Source organism: Protomyctophum bolini, assembly GCF_963924005.1.
Source record: "Protomyctophum bolini genome assembly, chromosome: 18".
NCBI lineage: Eukaryota > Metazoa > Chordata > Actinopteri > Myctophiformes > Myctophidae > Protomyctophum > Protomyctophum bolini.
This window is the reverse complement of record NC_137879.1, coordinates 32,234,225-32,261,607: the sequence shown is the minus strand read 5'-3', so window position 1 is coordinate 32,261,607 and position 27,383 is coordinate 32,234,225. Positions and strand designations below refer to the sequence as shown.

The following is a 27,383-nucleotide window of genomic DNA, read 5'->3' as shown; positions in this document are numbered from 1 at the left end:
GTCTGTCTGTCTGTCTGGTTTGTAGACACACTGTCAGTCATGTTGATACTAAAGGTACGGTGAGAGATAGTGCAGGTCGGCTGCCGGGAAATCACGCGTGAAATGATATGTTTACCTTACAATTGGAAAAAATGACAGGGGGAAAGATTCACTTGTTTCATCTTGGAGAATGGAGGAGGCAGGTACAGCAATTGAACTTTTTAAACCAACCTGGCAGTGGAAAAACACAAATAAATTAACAGCTTATTATCTGACAGCCGATGACAGTTAGTTTGGGGGAATTTTCTTTTTCTTCCCAAATCACCCGAGTTGAGTGGATGTGTGTGAGGTTGAAGAATGTGACCTTACAGTCAGGGAAAAGCATACAATTCTGTCTGTCAATGTCAATATACATTTCACCTGAACAGTAAGCAGACTCACCTAAAAGCACACATTTTTCTACAACTGCAAATCACATTTCTAGGGAAATTCTATTAGAAGTTCTTTCTACTCTAGCAAATTAATACAAATCTAATGAATTTGTGTGATTGAAATCAGACGGTTTACTTCACAGAACACCTGTGTACTTTGTGATCTCTGATGAAACAAGTGGTCCTTTCTGTTGCAAAATTACAAGTGTGTGTTGACATACAAGTACAAGTACTACTGGAAAAAAGGGTGGGTGAAGTCAAAGACATGCACAGAGCAATTTCGAGCTGATCTATTCCCAACGGGCCTTCAGTTTCTCAACAACAATTTCCACTAATGAAAGCTTAATATCAATCAATTCCGTCTCCGCCTCAAACCCTTTCAGTCGAGCACTTGTTCCCACGAGAGGTGGTCCCAGCGCTGAACCCTTTAGGGTGCTCGTGTGTACGGCTTTTATCATTGGCAAGGTTTAACTTTGGCGCCCTGCCACGTCTCTCGATGAATCGCAGCTATTGTCAGCGGGGCTAATGCAGCCAGTTAGGTGATAAAGCGCGTGCGTGGCCATACATGGCCATTGAGACTCATGTCACCAAAGGCGGTGACAACAAGAAACACACACACATCACATGCCACTGAGAAAACAAGCCCACACCCTGCACCACTTTGTTCAGCCACGGGCACACACTTAAAACCGCTAATCGTCAGGACAAATAACACTATTGTAGTAGTGTACGTTCTTGTTTGAAAGGCACACAATCGGCAATCAGGACAATTAGGGGAAGGTAATCCAAACCCATTTGTCTGGCTTAGAACTACACAGCAGTGTTACTATACTGTACAGTACAGTACCTCTGACTGTGAAGATTTTTTTGTTTGGTCCAGGAGTAAAAAACAATAAAGCCATGTTGATTCAGTAGGCTAATAATATTAATCACAACATTTTTCACTCGTAGGAAAATGCTTTTTGAAATCTTTTTGTTATGAAGTAGCGGCATAATAACTGCTTTTACCTGGTAAATGCTGTGATCTCACTACCTACCATTAGTGTCTAATTATACTGTGTATTTACCCGCCACTGTGTGGTGTTCTGCATTCAATCTGCTCTCCTTGGGCAGAGATCTAGGATCAGCAAAGGCCAATTCATTAACCTGAGAGGAGAGCAGTCATTCTGATCTTAGATCAGGGTTTTGTTTTGAGGGGCACATAAACAGTTTCTCTGTCTTGCTCCGGCATGTTCTTTGAATCTTTACAGGGTGTCTGTGCATGACACATGTTTAGGGAATTTGATTAATTAAAGGTTTGAGCCTGCATAACATTATGCCTCGTTCAAAACTGCCAGCTGATTCTTGACATAAAGATTACCACTCTGGTAAAAAGGCCCCCTTATGTTGATGAATGCATTTCCTCAGCATTCATTCATGTTGTGGTGTATACTAAAGTTCACAAGAACTAAGTTCACAACTAGGTAGTGTATGTGAGAGAAACAAAGCAAAGGTTTTAGCACAAGGAGGAAAGATATGCAAAAAAAGTGCGCTCTTGAGCGGAGGTCCCAGTCAGGCAGGTTTGCCTACCCACTAAATGTTTTACTGTGCGACCTACGGTTCAAGAGTTATAGGCCAAAACGAAGAAGCAGGCCGTCATAGCGCCACCATGAGGCTAATTTGAAAAATGTCCTTGGCCTACTGATCCAACAGTGCTAAAGTTACCCGTGCACGCACACACACGCACGCAGCCATGCATGCATGGCACACGCGCGCACACACACACACACACACACACACACACACACACACACACACACACACACTACAATTTGTCACTGCGGCATTTAGGGAGGCCAAAACTTCTTTCCTCTTTACAACAAAGATACACTTTGCAAGATTTACATGCTTGCCATATTTGCTAGCCCTGACCTCTAAAATCGGGACGGTGATACATCTCTTCACATTTGTTATTCTATGTCTAGAAGATGGAACACCCTGCTACTACAGCTTTTTAACACCTTCGAATAGCAATGAGAAATAACTCCATTAATCAAATAGGGCTGTTTCTGTTGTAACTAAGGTGTCTGGAATATGTAGTATAAGTATGTATATACTACTGGGTTATACAAGGAGCCAAGGAGAGTCACCCCTATTCAAAACCCTCAGGGAAAATAGTAGAGTAGCACAACCCATGCTGTATAACATCCAACAGAAGAAAGTTTAACTTGAATGTTGGTGGTAAATCATAGACAATTTCACAAACTCAACCTACAATACAGAATTACCTACAATCCGAGGCTTTCCTGGAAAAGTCAACTCTCGCCCTCTAGTGGTTCAATGCTTCCCTGACTGCTGCTAGAGTACAAAAAACAAAAAGAACAAAAAATAATTCAGCAACACATTTTCCTTTTACTGCGGCAAACTATTAAAGAAATTTGGTTGTTGCAACAAGTCGATGAAAAACATGTAACAATCAATGTAGCGAGTCTGGCCGAGCCACATAGGGCAGGAGCCTATCTAGTTTCTGTAGTGCGAGGCAGCTTGATGTACACCCCCTGGACATGACGCGGCTAGTATGTTGCAGGGACTTCCCCCAAATCCAACAGTATAACAATACTAGTGATTAAAAAATACTACCAATAATAAAAACTGTGTGCCACAAAATAAGGTGAAAGCATCTAGTATTCCATCTAAATCGTCATGTGTTAATGAGTTTGTAGACGTTGTGTGTCCCCCTGCTGAGGCCAGATTTTATTGTACATACTGTACAGAATGGATTCCACAATAGTACATGGAGCGCAAACAGTGAACTTGACACAACAGTAGTTTAATACTTTGGCTCCTGAAACATACATGTGTGTACATGTGATACACACAGTTTAATACAATTTCAACATAATGGCACTTGAGGAATATTAAAGCTGCATTTTGTGTGTGTGTGTGTGTGTGTGTGTGTGTGTGTACGCGCGCGCGCCTGGGATTCTAACCGTGGAAAGCCAACATCTTAACCACTAGACAATAATCCGGGGGAGATGTTTTTTTTCTCCTTTTTTTTAAACTTATAATATACAGTAGCTTGACAGGAAATAGGGAGAGATCGGAAAACACGATCCAGCATGACACATTGTCATGCTGGATTACCAGCCAAGGTGCCTGGACCGCTAGGCCGGCCCAGGCCAAAGATATTAGACTTTAGGTCATCAGGTTGAAGCCGTGAGCCACTCTGCTATATATATAAATATGTAAAATGTTAAGGTTTGGTCTTCGATGATGTGGCGGGGGGGATGGTTTGGCTTGTGTTGATTGTTTGGTAGGGGATTTGCTTCGCACAATACAGCTTTAATATAAACATTACACATCCGTAGAAAAGGTCACAGGACTACTCTCCTCGATACACAACAATGTTTTTGTCTGTCTCGTGTATCTTAACTTCAAAGAGTAGTGGGAGGACCTTCACCATGTTGTCCCATATGTAAACAGCCACGTTCTCGGTTGTGCTAGAGATCGGAAAACAAAAGCAAGAAGTAAAAGGAATAAAATGACAATATATCACACAGAAACGTCAATCTCTGGCAACTTCATTTACAGTATGTGCAAGAGTGTAGCTGGACACGTACCTGACAACATTTCCAAAATATGGAACATCCTTATCGAGGTTTTTATGATCGAGTGGAATCATGATGACGTCCTGCAGAGCCAATGCGAAAAATAATTAATGTATGGCGAGGCTAAATTCCAAGTAATATGTATAGTATTGTATATATGAGTGAAGCTTACTTCAATGCACTGCTTCAGATCCGTTAGGTTCATCACCATTCCAGTGTCACGGTCAATCTAGTGACAGACACAAAGTGATGGACTGGGATAAAGAAATAAATGGCCTTTGCATTTGCAACAGCCAACAGACCATCCCTATGTTTGGGCAGCAGTGGCTGGATGGTAACTGCAAGGTTGCCAGCTCGAACCCGGGCTCCCCCAGAGTTAGTGTCGAAGTGTCCTTGAGCAAGACACTGAACCCCTAATTGCTCCTGATGTGCTGGTTGGTGCCTTGCATGGTTTCCGCCGCCATCGGTGTATGAATGTGTGTGTGTGCGTGTGAATGGAATGCAAAATCTATGTAAAGCGCCTTGGATAAAGGCACTATATAAATGCACCATCTACCATTCATGTTCAAACCCAAGAGCAAAGCTTGAGATAAAACCATTCAAACCTGGAATTCACAACACAGAATGCACACTCAAATGTGATGCTGACGATTCTGAGAGTGACAGCTGCTGTCATGATACATTCCATTAAAGGCACATTCAGCAAATACATACTATAGGCTCAACATTAAGGCACAGTACATAATAATAGCCTACACGATAATAATGATATGTCTGCCTTGTTTGTTCAATTATGCACTCCTGTACACGTTGTTGAAAACAATCACAGTCACAATTACTGAGAAGCTAAATAATTTCCAGAGTGTTTCCATGATCAACAGGTGTCAGCTAATGAGTATGAATTATCATATTTTGCCCTGTATAACTGAGTTATTATATTATGCGTTCGCAGTGAGTTTTGGTTTTTTTCCATGCTCGTTTAGCCTCTGATGTACAGTATGTGCTTCCATTCGTGCATCCGTCCATGCATGGATTTGTCTATTTTATTGAAATAAGAAAATGCCAGGCACACTCCACAAAATAAAGAATTCTCGGCATGATAGCTGACCCATTCACATTGTGAGCCATGTTTGCCGCAAAAGGCCCTGTTGACTGGTCGGTTCATCAGCCAACTTATGTGGGTTAAATTGAAAAACTATTCCAGTATGTTATGTTGGAATTGTGGGTGCCTGTTTTAGGCTGGATAAATAAAATAATGTACTGAATTAAAATCAGTTTTATTGTGTTTTTATCAATGAGTGGCACATAGTAGGGTGATGCATTATTCTTTATAATTTCTTATCCCACGATTTTGTAACCCATTTTCACCCGTGTCAATTATCTAATGTGATCCTGGGCTCTACACACCCTCCGCCAACCTAGTCCCCATATATGGGGGACATGGGGAGAGCAACGGACTTGAACTCATGCTTCCTTCATGCCTGAGTGTCCAAGTTGCTCCTTTACACCTGACAGGGGGGAATTTCCCTGGTTGGACGTAGCGCGTGGAAGGAACACGTTATTCCAACCAGTTCCTTTCCCCTCCATCAGGCGCCCCAGCTGGCCAGGGGGAGGCAGTTTAGAGACCAGGATTAGGGTGATGCATTATTCATGACCAATCTGTCACTGCAGACTGCAGACACAGTATAAAAGGAGAAAAGGCTGAGGAACTATGCAGTAGCTTTAGCTTCTGGATGTTAGTGTGACAGTCTAATAAAGCCATGTGACTGAACTGAATTATTCACATTGAAATTACTTGCTCTGGAAGGAACGTTGCGGTGAAGCACGTGAGAGCAGAGTTAACGAAACTTACTTTTCCCCGGACTGTCACCTCCACTGTTGACAGAGAGCATAGGAGAGAGCATGGAATTAATAAGAGACAATAAAAAATAAACATAATTTCTATTTCGGTCTCTCTTTTTCCAAGTGCATTTGAAGCATGCGTTGTAAACTGATTCTCACTATCTATGACACCATGCAGTCGATCGTCAAGTGAAGTGTTTTCGCCCCTGTGAGCGACTGAGTGACTGAGTGACTGATATGCATAAAAAAAGTAATGCCTCATATCTGTTCGACGTGTTCGTACAATGTTCCATACCGTTTGCCTGTAATTGGCTTCATATCATAACATAGCCTAGTATATGAATGCAACATCAAATCAACCCTAAGTGACAATGACATTTAAGGGGCTTCTAATCTATATATAGAACCAGCACACCATTCAAAGTAGCAGGGCTACTAGACTATTCTTTTCCTCAAGCTCAATAGAATGCAGCTCCAAAAAAAAGCCTTCACTTCTGTGCCTATAGGGGCTGCCTGTGCCTGCTAACCTGCCACCATCTGGCGGTCAGGTTAGCTGCCTGCCACATTTCCAAAAAGATGCAACTTATGTGAGGGAACCATCATGTAATAAATTTAGACTTATTGTCATACAGTATGTGGGTTATTTGCAATTCAAATAAGCAAATCGAAACTAAACTAAGACATTTTATTTCCCCACAGCTTCCTTTGTTCCTGATGGCTGTAATCCAGGATGTACACATCCCTAGGCAGGCAACCCAGCCTGGCGGAGATAAAAGCACCCCTTTTCTAGTGATGAATTACTGTAATTAACAAACCTTTGTAGTTGTGTCCATGGCCATTGGGATTGTTGCATTTTCCGAAGATGATTTTGTTGTCCTCATCACTCAGGTTTGTGCTATGGAGGAAACACATAACTTGGTTAATATTGATTGATTGATTGATTGATTGATTGATTACTTCAACACAGGAAAGTAGTTCCATACAAGGTCTGCTAGGATGATTAAACCCAACAAAGCATAATTATGGCTTGATTCCACTGGGATCATTTACTCAATTCGTGAAAACATTTAATGATGGTTATTAGTCAAAAAGAAGAATATGTACAGTAAACAGTTGGGGGGTGGGGGGTGTAGGTGAATGAATTGTTGCCACCTGGCTCTGGCTGCAAATTCCTCCAATAATCACGTTTTAGGTGTTCATGAAGACAACATATAAAATGTATGCATCCATTCTTTATGGTCAATAGGCCTGCTTTTTTCAAATGTACAAATAATTAAGAATGAAAAAGAAACCATATGGAAAGTGGAAACTTAACATAATACCAGGAGTACCACCAGGCAGCACTCCCAGCCTCTTAAGAGAACTACAACTCCCATGGGCCTCTGCGGCTGATTCGTTCACGGACGTCATATTTTGATCAGTATTTACCAGTTATAAGCAGAGTTGGGGTCCGTTACTCATAAAAGTAAGGCACTACATATTACATATTACTTTTGAAAAAAGTAATGCCTTACATTACTTTATTACTCCCTGGAGAAAGTAACTAGTTACATTACTCGTTACATTACTTTTGCGTTACTCCATAAAATCGCCTGAGATGCATTGTCAAATAATTTGCACTGAACTGCCACACAACAATATAATATTTAGTTTGGGGTCTGTGAGGCCAAATCTCATCAAATGGTGGTCCATGGCTAAAATGCAGAATACATACTGGACCTTGATATGAAAATGGTTGAAAACCACTGTACCACGTGGTTCTAGGCAAATATTAACTTTCCCAACAATATATATTCAAATAAAATAATGAGACTGAGATAAATCAGTAGACTATAATTATGTTCAAAGTGCTTTAGGATCCCTTTCTTTATGATGTGGAGTCCCCTGCTCCATTGCTCATTAAATGTAGTTTTTCATTTCGGCATATTTGGTTTATTTATCTCTACATTAACTAACTAGTGATTGTGAGAGCACACGTTCTACAACAAACAAACGGACCCCATTGGCAGTGTTGCCAGGTTTTAGAAGAGAAACAAGCAGCCATGTCTATGAAAACAGCCCAAAAGAAGCCTGACTGGGCTATCATAAAACAAGCCCAAAGTCGCTTGTAATAAGCGGACATGGCAACACCCCAACGCCTGCTCTGTCTCTGTGACAGTGGGGAGACTGGGAGCTTTCTGTGCAGCGGAAAAGTGCTACGGAGATTTTATTACAGAGACGACTTAAATGACAGTTATGACACAAGCACTGTAGGCTATATCACAAAAAAACGGACAATGATGTGTCCGGACAGAGGTTGAGTTGGGAGGAGGAAAGGTGGGTCTAAAACCGGACGTCTGGCCACCCTACGAGTCCACGACAGTAACGAAAAATGCTGTGCTGCTGATGATCTGACACCGGTTTGACATGTTCTAGTCCGTACTGCGTACTGCGTTGCCAGCGCACCATTAGTGTTCATGTTCAACTCATCTCCGTTGTGTGCATTATTCTCTAAAGCAACACTGCTGAAAGCAGCCACATGACGCAAGTAGCGAGTAACGGCAGCGCTAAAGCGACCAGTAACTGTAGTGTGATTATCAATTTTGGAGGAGTAGTGTCGTTATATTACTCGCTACCGACCAAAGTAGTGTCGTTACAGTAACGATATTTTCCGTTACTCGTTACACCCAACTCTGGTTATAAGGTAATATACACAAAAGGAAAGACACGGCCTGACTGGCAACAACATACATACAACCACCTTTAAAGCCATTCCCGTTTTTAGGCTAAACAACCCCGCGTGAAGCATCCATGATCTATCCAGCTTCATCACGTTAAATAAAAGCACAGAGACTAGGATGCGCGGCACCCTGTAGTTTCATTGAAGACGGTAGTAGGCTACAACCTGTGCAGTCGGTGACAAGCGCTGAAACTCTGAACTCGGGTAATATATCCAATGCGCTCCGCGACATTTGTGCCAGTGCTGCTGCTGGGACCGGCCATGAGGACCGTGGCTGTGTTGGGATTGTTGGGATCTGTAAAGGAACAACAAGGCGACGAACAGAGAAGGGAACTGAGGGAAGGATAATCTTCTGTTCCGCTGCTAAACAGACCATCCCCCAAGTCATGCCATTGGTCCACATCTGGGCGTAAATAAAGCACACAATTTCCACGTGCCACTGCTGCATATATTTTTTTCCTCTTTAATAAAGCTGGCAGTGTAGTCAGAGCCTGTCCTACTTTAGGCTGTACTGTAGTGTAGAATATTATCCCTTTACATGGGACAAGTGCAAGTGCTATTTATGAATAGTTTTTTTTTCTTTTCTTTTTTACTTTATTGAGTCAATCACATGTACAATACAAATACATTTTCTTTTCACATTTGTTTCTCACATGTTTCATGTGAGTCACTGTTAGCTGACTTTGACCCTTAAAAAAAACATTCATAAATAGGCCTAAACACTTGTGCTATTTATGAACAGTTTTAATATATCCAGCTGTCTAATCAGCTGTTTAATCATGAATTAATTAGACGTATTAAACCGCATATCAACTGCAACCATGCATGCATGCACCAGCTTCAATGCCAGTTGAAAAGATGTTTCAAAATCTAAAATAATACTACTACAATAACCATAAAACAGTGGAAAAAAAGTGATGTCATGTTTTGTGTTAACCGACCTTCCAAACAGTTAAACTCCAATCTACCTGTTTTCAGTCAATCTAGCTTGTTTAGCATTATTTCATATGCATGGTAAAGAACACAATAGCAGCCTCAACGTTAAATGTTGACTCAAAACTAAATATTTTTTCTCAGACAGAGCGGTCAAAAAAAAGAAATATCATCCAATTTGGCTGTCATGCAATTAACAGCCTAAGAGGAGCCCCCTATTGGCAGTGAAGTAGCTAGGAGCGTTTTATTGGATAAGATTGCCTATATTGGTACATCAGGGTGATGTATTTCAGAAAGCTTGGGGTGCTCAGGCACTTTGTCCTTCAAGTAGCTTAAAAGATTGCTTGCCACCTGGACATTGGCATCAACATTGAAAATCCATTTTAGCGTTTATTTGATACTGTATGGTGGTAATGTCGGTTTATACTACTATACCTCCAAGCTACAATAACAATTTATTGTTAATGGAACTATTGTACAATGTTGCTGAAATGTAGTAACATTGTATAGATGTGTCATGATAGATTTGTATTGCTTAACAACACTGACATAGAGTAGACAGTGTGAGCAACAGGAGTTAATTCTGGGACTATTCTATTGGTGCTATTGGTACACAAATAGCTACTGGTTTAATTAAACTATTTTAGAGTTAAGATTAATTGGAGTTAAAAGTTCGACCTTTTCCCAGAGAAGACACCAAATAAATAAATGCCAATGATAAATGTCAGCTTAATTCCTCTGTTTTCACCTGTGTCCACAGACACAATGTCAATGTTTTCTCCTCCGAATTACAACTAGCCAATTGCTCTAATGATGCAACAGACCGTACCAATTTAATCATCTGAGGGATTCAGATAAGATTGTGAAGCACCCTGCTGTAGTTGTTAAGCCTTGCATTACTGCAATTACAATTACTCAATAACTTGAATCTAGAAACATGGTATGTTATTAGGGTGTACATGGATGGTGGATATAAATCTAAAAAGTTATTGTAGCCTACTGTTCATACAGTATTGTTTGTGTGTGCATGTGCTTAAAATGTATAGCTTACATGTGTTTGTGTGCTTAACCAGGGCTCTCAGCAGCAAATCTAGTATGTATGTTTAATTCGATCCTCCCTCTAATCCCAGAATGAGGTCTTTGTAATCTACTGTAGGTTTAAATACAGTCCAACTACCACTGCGAAAACTCATCAATAAAGGAACGGGTACAGAACAGCTACAAGACCGCGTGTTGTGTTCCATTATTCGTGAAGAGAAACAGTTTGGAGAAAAGAATAAGATAGATAGACTACTGTAATAGAAAAGGGGGTGAACTGAAGACGTGAAAGCAAGGAAAGAGGACGATGGGTAACAGTCGAAGCGGAGCTCTGTCGAAGGACCTGTTGGAAGATCTCAAGCTCAACACTAAGTACAATGAGAAGCAGCTTTCTACATGGTAATGCCAAAAAACAACAACCACTGGGAAAACCACGCTATGACCAGAAGACTCCATTATCAAGTGACATGTGATTGACTGTCTGTGTGAAATTGTTATGTACTGTATATCCACGGCAATATATCATGGGAAAAACTTTTAGAGTGTTTGAAATATCTGACTGTCACTTCCTCCATACTGTATTATAGGTATCAGACATTTCTGAAGGAGTGTCCCAGTGGACGAATCAGCAGGCAGCAGTTCGAAGCTATCTACGCCAGCTTCTTCCCCGATGCTGACCCCAAGTCCTATGCTTGCCATGTCTTCAGGAGCTTTGACACAGATAGGTACACCTATACTGTAACCGATTGTTAACAGCCCCCAAGGCAGGGGTATTGTTTTCATCAGATTTGTCTCTTCTGTTATTTAAAGGAGCATATTGTCCGCACCGTGTACAGGAATTTTGAGATATCATGATCAATAATCAAGAATTCTAGAATGGAATGAATGACACTGCCTACCTTTCAGGAAAAAGGTGCATGGACAGTGGTCCCTAAACGACCTGATTCCATTTTTGGGGTTCAAATTCAATGGTTCCACAAAAGCATTAAATCACATTTATATTTAGGCTACCACCACAACATGAAACGGCTGAAGTTAAAGATAGACATGTTTACTATAATTGACAAATGTATTAGTCATATATGGTCTTTCATTTGGCAACATGACTTTTGTCCTTGATCGAACTTGCAATGGTCAAACACAATTTCAGATTTTGTTTCAAAATGGATCAATACCCAAATCAATCTCCCCGGGTTTGTTGTTAACCCATTCTGACCGGGCACCCATTTTGGTGTTAGCATCTCGTTATGCTTTAGCCATTGAAAAATAGCAGATCTACAAGCTCATAGCGCGCCACCGAGTGGCGCGCTACGAGCTTGTAGGTCTGCTATTTTTGAAAAATCGAAGAGCGACTGACATTTTTAGAATCTGATCTCAGGTCAGAATGGGTTCATCAGACCAGTGTGTGTCCAGTGGAAACCTCGTATGAATCTGATCTCAGGTCAGAATGGGTTAATAGAACCTTTTGTACGAAATACTGTACCCATATTTACATGTGCACGTTTCAAATGTGAGGCTATGATTATGTTTGAGAACCCCATTGCTACATGATGTATTGTACATTGACTTGACCTCCTGTCTGAACTGAAACAGTGACGGCACACTGGACTTTAAAGAATACATCGTGGCACTGCACCTGACCTCCTCAGGGAAGACCATTGAGAAGCTGGAGTGGGCCTTTAACCTGTATGATGTGGACCGCAACGGAACCATCACCAAGAACGAGATCCAGGAAATAGTCAAGGTGAGGGGAGGAGGAGCTATAGAAATGTGGAGAAACAGAAACAGTAAGAATACGTTATACTCGATCAGATCTTAACCCATATGATCCATGTCTATGTTTTTCTTTTAGTCCATATTCTACATGATCTCCAAAGAGGATCAGAAGAACCTTCCTCAAGATGAGAACACACCAGAGAAGAGGGCAGACAAAATCTGGGCCTTCTTTGGCAAGAAAGAGCAAGGTAGTTATACTTTAGATGCAGATAGATATGTTTGTAAATCTCTTCTTTACCTCAGGGAGGGATTTTGTAGGTTGGTTCTGTGGTTATCTATATATTGCATAATGTCTTCACAGACAAGATCACAGAGGGGGAGTTTATCCAGGGAGTGATGGACAACAAGAACATCCTTCGACTCATCCAGTTTGACGAGCCGCAGAAAGTCCAGGAAAGGCTCAAGGAGAAAAAGCAATGATTCATTTACCCAGAACATTTTATTTATATTATTAATGTTATAGTACAGTAGCTTTGGTTGATTTCTTATTTTTGGTGGTAACCTGGTGTCCATATTTTGGGGCATCTTATTTTAGGCGGGGGAAAATGTTTAAAAACCTTTGTTAAAAGTTTCCCCCCAAAAAATTGCTGATCTAGAAGCTCACAATGGTTTGCATTGCGATGCGTTGTTGTGAGCTTGTAGAACGGCTGTTTTAGCTATTCATAGCACGACTACAAATAGGAAGGCGGTGCTTTGAATGAGAACAACATGGTCATATAAGGCAGTGGATTAAACTGTAAAGGATACGACAGGAAGCACGCACATCTCCAGAAATTCTACAGGTGCTGGTCAAAAAATACGTTCAATGAAAAAGGAAGGGATGTCCGCACACTGAATTGTAGCTCCCAGGATTAAACTGTAACGGACTTAAATTGAAATGATTCAACAGATTAATATGCTTCATAACAAATGGTAATGTACAAGCCAGCAAAATCTGCAATACATTCACATTCTACTGTTGACTATATTCATCATTCACATTTTAGACAACAAATACACTGTATTTATATTAATTATTTATGCTTCAATCTATATGTTATACCACATAGATCTTCATAGTTTGTACACTTAATCTATACTTTTACATCCTTTGTGTTGCTATAGCGTACTACTGTGAGGTGTACTGTACATTTCAATACACATGAAGTGAATACACCAACAATGACTTATTTGAAATGAAACATTAGAACAGCGCTGTCCTTTGGTTTGCAATTCTTCGCTGCATTACTATGCATTACTGGCTGCATTACTTCAATGTGTAGGTTTTAGTCAATAGAGTTTATGAAAAACTGAAGGCGGACTAGACAAATCCTCCCGAGTGTTCATTTAATCCGGTATCGAATTAAATCTGCAATCCCTAAGATTGATGTCCTGCCCAAATCTTCTACTGCCGTGCCAAGACGGAAAGCCTGTTTGGGCAGGAGAGATTTCTAGAGGCGCAGCCGCAGGTAGATCGAGCGCCTCCAACCACCACAGTCTTTTTGGCTCATACTGTATTACCATACTTAAGTTGTACAGTACCATCCAGACTGGTCCAAAGAACATTTTATTCATGAAAGCGTCAGAATTCGCTCTCCTCGAGGATCTCCTCTAAGGTCTCTCCCATCGTGATCTCTCCGTCGCTGCTGGACAGGCTCTTCCTGGTGAGGAACTCGAGTCCCGTCGGGTTGCCGCGACCCCCTCCCGCTCTCTGACCTTTGCCCTCTCCGACTCCGAGCCACGCCGCCCCCCCGTGCACGGCCACCTGGAGCAGGTGCGGGTGTGTCGGCGAAGGCCCGCCCTCGTCGTAGGACTCGCTCTGCTGCGAGCCGTGCGGCCGCCGGCCGCGGGTACACCTCCACAGGCGCTTGACGCCGGGCGTGCCCCGGAAGCAGCTCCAGCTGACCTGGAAGTGGTTGGTGAAAAGGAAGAGCTGCCAGCGCTTCTTCAGCTCCGCTTGCACCTAAAAATATATATACATGGAGGGTCCAATAATAAGTCACTAATAGTTTTACGGTTCAAGAAACACTGATGACTATCATACAGTCGTATATAATAACAAAAAAGAGATTCAGACACCTCTCCATTGGAAAAACAGTACAACACAGCAACCAGGAAACCCTGTAAAAAAAAGAAAAAACAATGCGGCGAAGGTTAATGGCATATATTAAAATGATCATTGTATCTTATCTGTGCCACACGTTGCACAGTACAATGTATATGACTGTGTTCATGTATCCATTTGTAATGCCGAGAGGGCATACAATTGTAACCCAGTGAGTGAACGCCTACGGGTTAAGGTCCATTGGGTTACATTTGTACCCTCTTAAAGAGTGGGCAGGGTTAGGAATCAGTTTATATGTCTCTTAACCTGGAAGGAACTGAGGGTGAGGTTAATGAAGTTCCTGGCATAGCGGCCGCTGCCCTCCAGACATTCATCGACCAGCACGGTGAAGACCACCTCGTGGACCCCCAGCAGCGGAATCAGCACCAGCGTGGCTCTGGCCAGGCTAACGAGGTTACAGGCATTAAGCAGTGTTTGGAAAAAAGCACTCACTTATTTTACTTAAGCAAAAGTATCATTTTTTTTTATATATAAAAATGTAGAAATACTCTGTTACAACTAAGTGATAGGCCTCACTCACACCTTCGCAACAGACTGATGTGTGCTTGTTCATTGTTGTATACAAAGGGTGTGATATACATCTTGCCCCAATGCATTTCCAATGGGAGTCACATGGTTTGACACAACATTTGTGTTGTATGAGGAGGAGGGGGGCAGTCGAAACACAGCCTAAAGCCATACAACAGCTTGTAGTCCAAAATGTTGTATCAAACCATGTGACTTCCATTGGAAATGCATCGGGCGGCCATGACACTTACATCTTGCTTACATCTAGCATGCATCAATGTTGTATGCTAGATCGAAACATGTGAGTGAGGCCTAGGTGATAGTCCGGAATTCAAAATGTACAAAAGTATTGGCATCAAAATGTATTTAAAGTACTAAAAGTAAAAGTACTCATTATGCAGAATGTCCCATATTTCAGTTAGTTAGTTTTGTACAGGCATTGTGGCAGGCAGAGTGTGTGTGTGTGTGTGTGTGTGTGTGTGTGTGTGTGTGTGTGTGTGTGCGTGCGTGCGTGCGTGTGTGCGTCATTATGAACAGTTATCGTAACCACTTAAACCCTCCAACAGCCCTCAAGGTCAAAATAAAACCATTCAAAGTTGGAATCACTTGAAACCTCACTTATAAACGGTACACACCTGTATCTGTAGTCTGTGAATTTGACCTGGTCTGCTTTCAGCTTGGAGAGCAGCAGCATCAGAATCTTTATGAATATACAGAAAATAACCTGCGACACAAAATCAAACACTCTATAAAGTAGATTGCACCTATACTGTATTATCATTGCCATTCCAGCAAGTTATGCTAATTGTTTTTCAAGTAAAATACTGGTACTGTAGTGAAAACACAGCTTATGACCACTGACAAAAAATGTGTATGAACTAATAAAGAGTATAATAATACATATTTGTGTGTCTATTTACTATAATATTTCACGTCTCTTTTTCCCCCTCTATTGTGAGCCTACTACTTGTATGCCAAAGTATAGACAGTAGTATATGGCTTAAGCACAGGAATCAGTAATTGGCCATGTTGTTTGCAGCTCACATGATCTCACGAGAAGCCATCAAAAGGCATCCATTAGTAACCATGAGATTGCAGCATGTACTGTAACCGACAATCAGATGAATGCAGTTCATGTGAGCTATACTCACGTGTACATCATAGTCCGGCAGCCGACAGGCTTCTTTTGTTTAAAGTGGGAAATATAGTATTTTTTATTGGCCTAAAATATTGTCTATATACATATACATTCATGAATTCTGTTAGTATCGGGCAATCTTTTTTACAGGGGTTTCTTGTGACCCTACCAAGTACCATTAACCTAATGTGACATTATTATGTCAAACTAGTTTGACATGTTTGACTAGTTTTGCACAAAATACACTCCTTGGGCTAAAAGCAGCCATAGCCACTCACGTCATCACATTAATGTCATGATGTCTACGACCGTTTTTAGCCCAAGGAGTGTATTTTGTGCAAAACGAATGCTTGGAATGGATTCAGAATCATGAAAACCCCCTAGTTTGTCACATGTCACATGCATAAGGAAAATTTGACATTTTTGCCTGCCATAGGATGTTAATGGTATAGGGTCACAAGAAACCCCTATAAAAAATTGCCCAATACTTTCAGCTGGTCAGCAAGTGGATTCATGAATGTTGTGTGTATAGACAATATTTTAGGCCAATAAAAAAAAGACTATATACCAAATTTCCCACCCGTCCACCTCGACTGCCGGGCTATCAGGAAGGACGGAAATAATAATAATAACGCAGTGTGGAGTTTTGGTCTGAAATACTTACAAGTACCGCTAAATTAGTGGGGCCCCTTATTATCCACCAGACCCATCTGTTCAGAATGTCCCAGCACCTTAATTACAATTTGAATGGATAATAATCATTAATCAAACGAGAAATTCAACGTGATTCACGCAATGAAGAATGTCATCATGTGGGGAGGTAATCTCAGAAACTCACCCTTTGTTTTCATATACGATTTTTACGACTGTCCATGGTGTCATAAACAACAAGGGTGTTCCTGAAAGCATGTGCGCACGCACACACACACACACACACACACACACACACACACACAGTCAAATCCATAGCATTTTATGAAGTGTGTGAAAGTGTAGATACCCGCGTACAAGTCACGCACGCACGCACGCACACACACAAGTCTCTTACCCCATCCTAGGACTATATATCTCTTCAGCAGGCATCTCTTGGTGTGAAAGGCTGTGAAGAGGAGAGTGTGGAGGAAAATGGCCTCCACCAGCAACCAGAAGTAATTACAGGCCACAAAGTACTCCATGGACACCCTGAAGACCTTGCACATCAGTGCTATCTGTTTGGGGACACATTTGGAATGCTGAAAATATGATGGGTGTATATGGTGTGGTGACAGACACTGAAATGGTGCACCATTTTACTTAAAGGTAGGGTAGGGTAAGTGATTTCCTTTGGTTAAAATAAGTGTTAAAAAGCTCTATATTGTGATGGTATACGTATTGCTATAGACTACTGTAGTGTTCGTTCAGTAACAGGAGCTAGTCTCCATGTCTCTCCAGCTTTTTATTAAACAGAAAATACATTTTCAAGTCGGGATACGAATTTTATCCAATCAGGATAGAGAACGCAGTCAGGATACAGATTAAACAAATGGAATTGTAAGTGATGACCACAAAGAAATTAAAGAGCTGGAGAGACAGGGAGACCCATGTTACTCATGAACAAACTCTATTGCAATCGCAGAAGGGAGTTCCAACCGCGCCTCTAGCCTATGGCAGGCCAGTCTGGTGCGTCTCAGAGGCAGCCTCTAGCCTATGGCAGGCCAGTGTGGTGCGTCTCAGAAGCAGCCTGAGTCTAGCCTATGGCAGGCTAGTCTGGTGCGTCTCAGAGGCTCCACTCTATTGCAATCATTACCATCAGAATATAGTGATTTAACCTTTTAACAGAATTATTTTAACAAAATACCACAGAAAGAAAGCATATTGATTGAGACGACGTTCTCCTCTTCTATTGAAACGAGTTAAGTTATACAAGTTATGATTATAATACCCCAGAGTTGGAGTAGGAATTCCACCCGTGGTCATCTTTGAACTTCCGGGCGTACATGACGTGCGTTATGATCTCCTTGGCGATGACCGCCATGGCTCTCAGCATGAAGGACACGAACAGATTCATGTGGATGTAGTTCCTGGTACAGTGGAGCTTTCTGGTAAGCAGAGATATGATATGAGATGAGATGATAAACGGATAAACAGGAAGCTTATTGATCCGTGGCGTCGTGAACCCATAGTTACGACTGGCAGTGGGTGGAAAAAGTACTCACACGTTTGACTTAAGTAAAAGTATCAATACTGCCAATGTAGTACTGTGATGTCTGTTACATGTAAAAGTCCGGAATCTTAAAATATACTTGAGTAAAAGTACAGAAGTGGAGTGAGGTGGCTTCTGTATGTTTTGTAATAATAATCTAAATCTATACAAAGTCATTATAACTAAAGTTTTCAAATAAATGTAGTGGAGTTAAAAGTACAATATTTGCCTCTGAGATGTAGTTTGGAGTAGACGTAAACATATTGGAAATTGTAACATTGTACTTAAGTACCGTACTTAAGTAAATGTACTTTCCACCACTGTAAAACGATAAACAGGAAGCAATTGATCGTGAACGCTGTTGCAAACGGACATGGCAGGAGAATGGATCGCTGAGGACATACATCTTGGCTCACAGGAATGAAAAATGATCACATTACATGGACCTGCACAGAAACAAACGCTTCTGGTTTTTTATGTTATTTATAATGATCGACTGCCAAGCCCTATAGTCTCCTCATTATGCATGTGTAGTGGTAGCCTCGGTGACACTGAGAACCCGCACGTGCATATCATCAGTCAAACACAGAGATAATGCTGGTAAATCTGTGTCCTCTGCTTTATTGATCGTATACACGTCGAAATGACTGATAGAGGGGACGTGATGGCACAAAGAGAGCACAAACAAACCAAAATCAAATAGCTTCCATTAAACAATAACCAAAATTCCCAGCTGACTGGAGTTGGCTGCTCAAAATGCTATTTGGTGTTTGTTTTCAGAAGCCGCTCTCAAAACATTGCAAAGGAGTTGTCTTTAACTACTTTAAGCCAGGCATCGCTATTGGCATGTCATATATAAGCCCCGGGTTCGATGCCCGGCAAGAAAGGCCACCACAGTGACGGCCAATGTTGTGTGTTGTGTTTTCAGTGACCACACACCTTTTCCTTCTGGAAGGTCACTGACCTGAGCATGGCCATCAGGAGAGTAGCCAACGTGAGGGAGCAGAGAGACAGCGAGTAGCCAATGATTGAGATGACCCTGAGGGCTGTCTGGCGTAACATCATGTCCTCCTGACCCGCACAAACACGCACGCACGAACGCACGCGCGCGCGCACGCACATGCACACGCACACGCACACGCACACGCACACGCACACGCACACGCACACACACACACACACACACACACACACACACACACACACACACACACACACACAGATATACTGTAGCAATATGTCATGATAAATGCTTTTTATGTGATGTATTCCCATGCTTTTTTGTTCTTGCTTAATGTAAATCGCTCTGGATTAAGAGCGTCTGCTAAATGCCTAAATTGTAAATTGTGCAGTACCTCATTCTCTCAGGCCTCACTCACACCTTTCGATCTAGCATATACAACATTGACTTCCAATTTGGGCGGGAACCCCTTTTGGTGTTTTAATCATTATGTTATACTTTAGCTATTGAAAAATAGCAGATCTACTGTACAAGCTATGAACTTGTAGGTCTGCTATTTTTGTAAAATCGTGAAAATGTGCCTCACATTTTTGAATATTTATTGTTACAGAGTGAACATTTTAAGTCAAATCTTTGCTTCTGGGGAGGTCCCTGGAACAACATATTTTCAGATGATGGGCGGAGGCATATTACATATAATCTTTGGGGTCCTTGACATGAAACATTCAGCACCACTGAAACATAAGGTTTTTCAGAAAACTGTCACATTTTTTTTAATATCGACGTCAGGCCTAAATGGGTCAACACAGAAGACTGTCTAACTGGTTTCCCAGTTCCTCCTCCTCACCTTATCTCTAAAGAAATGGTGCACATCCTTCTCGTTGCATTCTGAGTTCTCCCTCCAGGGCTCAGAGGAGTTCTCCTTCCTTCGCCATCTACCGTCGGGGAGACATTCACGATACGCACTCCTGGAGTCGTCTGCACACAGTGCATAGTGGACAAAACAACGTCACGGTAGGCACTCCTCGAGTGGTCTGCACACAGTGCATAGTGGACAAAACAACGTCAAATGTACACAGACCTGAGTTCAAAACATTCACTTTGAAAGAATATACTCAAAGATTTGCGCCACAATTTTACGATTTTTCAAAAATGTATAGTTACTATAGTTACTTTGGAGATTGAAATTTTGATTAGAAAACAATTGATCTACAAGCTCACAATGCGTCGCAACGCGATGCATTGTGGGCTTGTATATCTGCTATTTTCAATAGATTTCGTACACATTTTGAACTTGTGAAATGGCACATTCTGCACAATGAGTACTTTCACTTTTACTTTTACTTTAAGTACTCAAGTACATTTTCAATTCCGTACTTTTACTTGTAACAAAGTAGTAGTAGTAATTTAGTAGTATTGGTACTTTTACTTAAGTGAAACAATCGAGTACTTTTCCCACCACTGACAACGAAAAATGTACACAGCAGCTGACTGACTAGCCAAGGACGTGAAAATGGATTTTGACGTGATAAGCTAAACCATGAATCAATCAATACCTGACAATTGCAGAACACTGCTTTACATTTAAACGGCATGACTACAACGACTTAACCCCTACGACCGAGGTCCCCCAGGGGTATGTACCGTTAGTTTACCCTTTGGTTGGTTTGTAAACCTTTTAGTTTTAGAATGATAAACACAAGACGTGTGTAACAGCATAGGTTTGTTTATTCCGCCATCTTGGATCATCTCATCCTAGCATGAACTCCCGTCCCCAAGTCTCGCGGGACTATATCAGTGTGCAACAGGTAACAGGTAGTCTGTGCTACAGTGCCATCGTGTGGTGGTAAATACATGCAGTATGTTACAGTTTCAATGTGCACATTAATCAGGCTATACCAAGACTGCCTTCTTTCATCTTAATAAAGAAACATTGCACGCACTAGAGCCTATCTGTCTTTAGACGATGCGAAAACATATTGGTCCACGCTTTTGTCTTCTCTCGACTCCATTACTACAATGCCCTTTTTTCTGGCCTGCCAAAGAAAACAACTGACAAACTTCAACTTGTTCAAAATGCGGCAGCTAGAGTTTTAACACTAAGATAGGAGAACAGATGATTCCAGTTTTAGCCTCACTGCATTGGCTCCCGCCTCCCGGTGGGTTTTAGGATTGATTAAAAAATTATTTGACTTGTTTATAAAGCTCTCAATGGTCTTGTACCTTCTTACCTCTGTGACTGCTTACCTATAGACCTGCTTTAATTGCCTAAAATAATTCTACAAAAAAATAGGGTGAGGCAGCTTTCTGCTTGTACGGGCCGACGGCCTGGAATAAACTCCCACTACAGCTCAGTCACGCACCCTCTGTAGACATCTTTTAAAGCTCAACTCAAGACCCACCTCTTCACCCTTGCTTTATAGTTGCGTTTTTAATATCTGTGCCTGTGAATTCCTACTCTGTTCTGACTGATTTGCTGCTGTTTTATGTTTTTATGTTTCCGTTTTATGTTCTTTGCCATTGTTTTATTGTTTTCACTGCTTGCTTGTGTTTTAACCCATTCTGGACGGGAACCCGTTTTGGTGTTTTAACTAAGCATTATTTAGCTATTGAAAAATAGCAGATCTATACAAGCTCATAGGAGCTTGTAGGTCTGCTATATTTTGAAAAATCGTGAAAATGTGGCACAAATCTTTGAATATATATTTATTTCGACGTCAGGCCTACGTAGCAAAGTTCATCGGGATCGGGACTCGACTCGGGAATATCCAGCCTAACGGGTCAGGCACCGTCTTGACTGGCATTCGTGTTAACCCATTCTGACCTCAGATCAGATTCTAACACACAGAAGACTGGTGGTTCTTTAACGCATTTTGACCTGAGATCAGATTCTAAATGTCTTAAATCCTGACAGTTTAAAAAAAAATAGCTTGTAGATCTGCTATTTTTCAATAGCTAAATTACAACATAATGCTAACACCAAAAGGGGTTAACATGAAATGTGTGAGGAACACAAGAGCACCATTTCAAGTCAGTTGGTGCAACTCAGCAGTGATAGCTTGCAGAGCTGGTCGTTTTCTTTTAACCATACAATCCAGAATGTGTGTTAAGTGTGTTAGTGTTAAACTGTAATATTTACCATCATTGATCCATGGCAAATACGAGGGACAGGAAACCGAAACGTTTCCAGGTGGTGAATGGGGCCAACAGACAAAGTGGTCAAATGTCCCATTACAATGGATTCCTGTAAAACAAGAATAACAATTTACACGTGGAGGAGAAATTATATATTCTTTATAACGCACTGTACAGTATGCAACATAGATGACTATGTAGGCTACAGTAACTATCCTGTTACTCTGGGGGTCAGATTAACCCATTCAGAAGGCAAATATGTGTACACACATATATACCCCTAATGTTCTCTTCACAGTATATATATCCACTTGGATGCATTTCTTATTCCATCTATTCTAATGCTTCTTTACAGATACCAGTACTTTACAGTAGCTCACCAGTAGTTTTGGGGAGTGTGACTGTTTCCAGAGTGCTGGTGCAGTTCATCCGATATTCAGTCCTTTTGGCTATTATGCCCTCAAGCTGGGAGCCTGTTACCTTCTGTGAAAAACATCAAAAGGAAAAAGGGTGTTTTATAAATTCACTTCATTATCCATCAGCAGCTGAAAGCATATGCGCCATGCAACTTGAATGCATTATTATTGAGTGGAATTCTATGGAATATGTAATACATGTATTTATCCACTTGGGGGAGGTATTTAGTCACACTACGGCTAACCTCGGATGCCAGGCTTGTGGAGCGTGCCAGATTGGAGGGCAGGCAACACACTACTAGGGCGAGGTGGACGGGTGGGAAATTTGGTATATAGTCTTTTCATAGTCTTTTTATATAGTCTTCAAACATGTCAAACTTTCCTTTTCCTTTAAGTAGCATGTAACATGTCCAACTAGGGGGGTTTTATGATTCTGAATACATTCCAAGCATTAGTTTTGCACAAAATACATTCCTTGGGCTAAAAACAGCCATAGCCACTTGCCCAAAATGTGCTGACCTCATCACATTTGCCATGACGTCTATGGCCGTTTTTAGCCCAAGGAGTGTTTGTTGTGCAAAACTAATGAATGGAATGGATTCAGAATCATGAAAACCCCCTAGTTTGACAAGTCACATGTTACTTAAAGCATAAGGAAAGACATTTTTGACAATTTTGCCTGCCATAGGATGGGAAAAAATTGCCCAATACTGACAGCCGGTCAGCAAGTGGATTCATGAATGTATACATACTGTAGTCAATATTTTAGGCCAATAAAAAAGACTATATTATACCAAATTTAAAAAGATATCAGTTAAAATAATATTCAACATTGCTGACTGTTTCGTGGCCTCGAACATTAAGTATAAAATGGAAAATGTCACAATCTTTGCCATACTATTCTGATGCTCTTTTCAGTTAATTAAACTCTCAGTGTTGCTGTCATTCTTGAAACAAATGAAGCCTCCTTTTGTTTTGAGAAGAAAACAGATCAGAGGCAATGCCGATGACATGTGGGATGGGAATGCCACCTTTGGATGACATACTAATTGTCTTCACACCCCAGCGAGATGCTGCATGATGCAACCTCTTTATTGTCTGCACCTGGTGGTGGCTCAGCCACCTGTGTCACAACATCTTCAAATACAGGCCTCGTGACGTTTCAATTAACCCTCTAGCACCCAGGGTTGCTTTTTAGCAACAAATTTATTTTAATTAATTACTAAATTATTATTTTTTTCACCTAAATGTCATCAGTGATGTTCATTGCAATGCCAATTCAATGCCATTAGTCATGATATTTGCATATGAATACCCCCCACAGAGGCTAGAATTCACACAAATAAAAAATGTTTGGACTCTGTGCAATTTTGAACATTTTTTAACCTAAAACTTTTGACCTTTACCCTAATAAAAGTAGGTAAAATAATTGTAACATATGTTTTTTTGTGATCATTAGAATGTCTAGAACATGTTTTATTCATTATTGTGAAAGATATCCCCCAAATGTAAATTATTAATTTATTATATTATTATATAATTATTATATAATTATTATAAATTTTTCATCAAACTTTATTTTTTTTATTTTTTTTAACATCTTTTTTAGTGTCAGTGCTAGTAGTACAAAGTAGTAGTAAGGTTGAAATCTATTTTTTGCAAGTAGAAATTAATGCGGGTGTTAGAGGGTTAATTATGGCTCGACATCCTGTCATGAAACTGTCCAGAAAGGGGTTACACAAAAACTCTCTCTCTCTCTCTCTCTCTCTCTCTCTCTCTCTCTGTGAATAATTATGTTCGGCAACTGAGCATCACAATGCTCACAACAATGCATGACGTTTGCAGACGTTTGTCACGTTATTTTGGCTATTGTTTAAGATTTTTGAAAAGCAATAATGGCCAAAATAGAGACCATGGGAAACCTCCACCTCCCGTGGTCGAAACTCCATGCCAGGGTTCTCTTCTCACACATTTTTCCACACTTTCTCATGTACCTTTTTCACAGTATTCTACCCCATTTCCATGAAGGTATATAAGCCGGCAAAGCATATTCTGTATGCGCTCTGCGATATCCCGAGGAGTTGCATGCTGAATTACACAGGAAACTCTGAGCATCTACAGTACACTGTAGACTAGAGGCTCAGAGGTATATAAACAGTGGTGGAAAGTAACTAAGTACTAAGTACAATTTTGAGGTATTTGTACTTTACTGGAGTATTTCCAATTTCCAGTACTTTTACTTCTACTCCACTACATCTCAGAGCCAAAATTTTACTTTTACTTACTTACTCCTCTTTAACTTTAGTTACTAGTTACTTTGGAGATTTTAATTTTGATTAGAAAAAGTACAGTATAACCACTTCAACCCTATACATTTCGGCCATTTCAAAATAGCCGATCTACAAGCTAACATTGTGAGCTTGTAGATCGCCTATTTTCAATAGATTTTGTACACATTTTGAACTTGCAGGTACTTTTGTAATTTTACTCAAGTACATTTTCAATTCCGTACTTCTAGTAGTTCTAAATTGCAGTATTGGTACTTTTTTCTTAAGTAAAACAATTGAGTAGTTCTTCCACCACGGTACATAAACCTGATATACAGTACTGTAGTGTCTTTATATACATATACACCTCATCCCTCATGCAAATCCGGATGAGCCCGTTTTGAGTAGGAGAGCTTTGCTCTGGATTTCGTCGATCATCATTCATTGTGTATCCAAGCCTGCCTGGTCACCTCTCTGACAACAAGCATAAGTAAACCACGTGCAATTCCAAATGTGGAGAGGAATGCACATTTTGCATCCTCGCAACTACTATTTGGCCACGATGCCACTTTCGGGGGAATCATAGCTCTGAACTGCTCACGTGGGTTTAGCACAGCTAGCTGTTACAAAATGTGAGTCCATTGTCACTTCGGGAGCCGAGAGCATGTCGAATGATGCCACAATGGATCGGTTGAGCGTCGGTTGTATAGTTGTCTTGTAGAAGCATGGTAACATTATCTGGCTTCACGTCAGTGAAATATGTGCATATAGGCTGGAAGTATTTTTTTAGAAACCTTTTTCTTGTCTTTGTGTTGCCAATATCAAAGGTCTCGGTGCATAGCCTGCCCTGCATCCAGCACAGCTCGGGTCTACTTCTCTTCTGAGCCAGTTATTATACTTGGTGTTCTTGAGCCATACAGTACAATATTCAACGTACACACTTGAGCGATTTAAGCAAACTTTTAACATCCCACCACCAACTGCAAACTGGACACCAATTTGTAGCACGTAATTGATTTATGCTTCATTGTATGAGGAGTGTCATGTGGCAAAAATAAAAAATCTTGTTATTGTTCTTACTATTGCTGTTACTGTGAAACGTTTTGTTAGCTTATAGTTCTGTACTTTTTCGTGCACTTGACATAGCCTACATATAAATTAAGCCACAGTCACACAGCCTACACTATGCAGTGTATACTGTACACCATTGTATTAGTAATACAAGTTATGTATGTCACGTAATGCGATTTGTCAATGTTTTCTTTTATGAAGTGCATGTTTTTTTAGAATCAATAACCAAACATAATGTATATTCAAGCCTTTTCCAAAACGTTATGTTAATTGCAAAACCCCTTTCCAGACCTGAAAAACTGTTTTTCCTATTTCCCAGGAACGATCATGACCCTGAGAAGTGGGAACAGTGCGTTTTTGATGGACATGACCTTCCTTCATGAACTATGTGGCACGCTCTTGGAAGTGAGCAGTGACTGTTGGCAGGGGTGTGACATAAATCAGTTGGAGAATTCTTGTCTGTTATCAGTTACCTCATCATGGAATGTCACGTTAGTTTTGCACCAACGATCTTTTACAGCTCAATCAAGTCAAATACTGGTGAAAGAATGTGTGTGTGTGTGATACCTCTGAGCGTTACGTCGTCAATGTTTTTGTGTGCACGAGAGTAAGAGTAATGCAAAGTGTGTGTATGTGCGCGCGAGCGAGCGCATGAACTGTGCGTGCATGTGTGAGTGTGTGCACATCCACACGTGCAAGCTGTTCGATTTACCTGGAAGCTGAAGAGAAAAACAGTCAGCGAGAGCAGGAGTGTGGCCTCGCGCCAGGCTGGCATTAGGTTTGCCATTGAGCTCTATTTACACACACATACACACAGACACACACACACACACACACGCCCTTTCAGCTGGTTTGTCACTTCATGCCACATCCCTGGACCAGCCTGCACTGCGCTCCCTCTCCCTCATCCTTTCTTCAGTTCACAGGGATCTCAACACATGGACACTAGGCTTCTAATACGAGGAGCTTGTTGTGAACGGTCTCCACTCCGAATGCAGTTAAGCTTTCAGGTCTGATCGTCTCTGCGGCGGCCTGGGGAATGTCCAGGCTCCGGCGTTGCTGTAGGAGACATTCCCTTTTGGTCGATCCCGCTAGATTGTGCAGCATGAGACGATTGTTCAGCATGAGTGACGATTGTTCAGGTATCCCAGACTGTTCTCGTTGGGGATCTGTCAAAAGAAATAGCGACAATCCTCTTGATTTTCCTTCGTCCAAGCAATACTCCCAAGGTACAGTATAGCCTATTGGTGTGTGATGTTGTAAATTTCCATGACTCGCCACCTGCAAAGCACAGGGA

The 27,383-nt window shown here is 41.1% G+C and overlaps 3 protein-coding genes across 3 annotated transcripts; 1 reads left to right on the top strand and 2 right to left on the bottom strand.

Moving 5' to 3' along the window:
• Positions 1-3,035: 3,035 nt before the first annotated feature.
• pts (6-pyruvoyltetrahydropterin synthase) lies at positions 3,036-8,924 on the bottom strand. Its single transcript, XM_080788523.1, has 6 exons — positions 8,724-8,924; positions 6,655-6,734; positions 5,850-5,872; positions 4,170-4,226; positions 4,010-4,080; positions 3,036-3,889 (listed from the first exon to the last, which is right to left on the bottom strand). Exons 1-6 carry the CDS (start codon positions 8,819-8,821, stop codon positions 3,772-3,774), a joined length of 447 nt encoding a protein of 148 aa, XP_080644649.1. The 5' UTR covers positions 8,822-8,924; the 3' UTR covers positions 3,036-3,771.
• A 1,912-nt stretch (positions 8,925-10,836) lies between these two features.
• Positions 10,837-12,725, top strand: rcvrnb (recoverin b; the record flags this gene model as incomplete). The annotated part of the gene is made up of 5 exons (XM_080788750.1): positions 10,837-10,928; positions 11,117-11,254; positions 12,123-12,273; positions 12,382-12,493; positions 12,607-12,725. 5 exons carry the CDS (start codon positions 10,837-10,839, stop codon positions 12,723-12,725), a joined length of 612 nt encoding a protein of 203 aa, XP_080644876.1.
• A 1,141-nt stretch (positions 12,726-13,866) lies between these two features.
• Positions 13,867-26,873, bottom strand: glp2r (glucagon-like peptide 2 receptor; the record flags this gene model as incomplete). Its single annotated transcript, XM_080790103.1, has 13 exons — positions 13,867-14,247; positions 14,364-14,405; positions 14,656-14,794; positions 15,552-15,640; positions 16,719-16,785; positions 16,893-16,953; positions 17,103-17,262; positions 17,976-18,132; positions 19,201-19,307; positions 20,045-20,175; positions 22,337-22,441; positions 22,713-22,815; positions 26,799-26,873. The coding sequence occupies 13 exons, from the start codon at positions 26,871-26,873 to the stop codon at positions 13,867-13,869; spliced, it is 1,617 nt and encodes a 538-aa protein (XP_080646229.1).
• Between the last annotated feature and the right edge of the window lie 510 nt (positions 26,874-27,383).

Excerpts from the sequence above, each read along its gene's own strand:
- pts (XM_080788523.1), bottom strand. The coding sequence starts at position 8,821 with ATGGCCGGTCCCAGCAGCAGCACTGGCACAAATGTCGCGGAGCGCATT. Across the intron at positions 4,227-5,849 it reads AGGTGACAGTCCGGGGAAAA|ATTGACCGTGACACTGGAAT; the intron begins GTAAGTTTCGTT and ends GTCTGTCACTAG. Across the intron at positions 3,890-4,009 it reads TATTTTGGAAATGTTGTCAG|CACAACCGAGAACGTGGCTG; the intron begins GTACGTGTCCAG and ends TCCGATCTCTAG.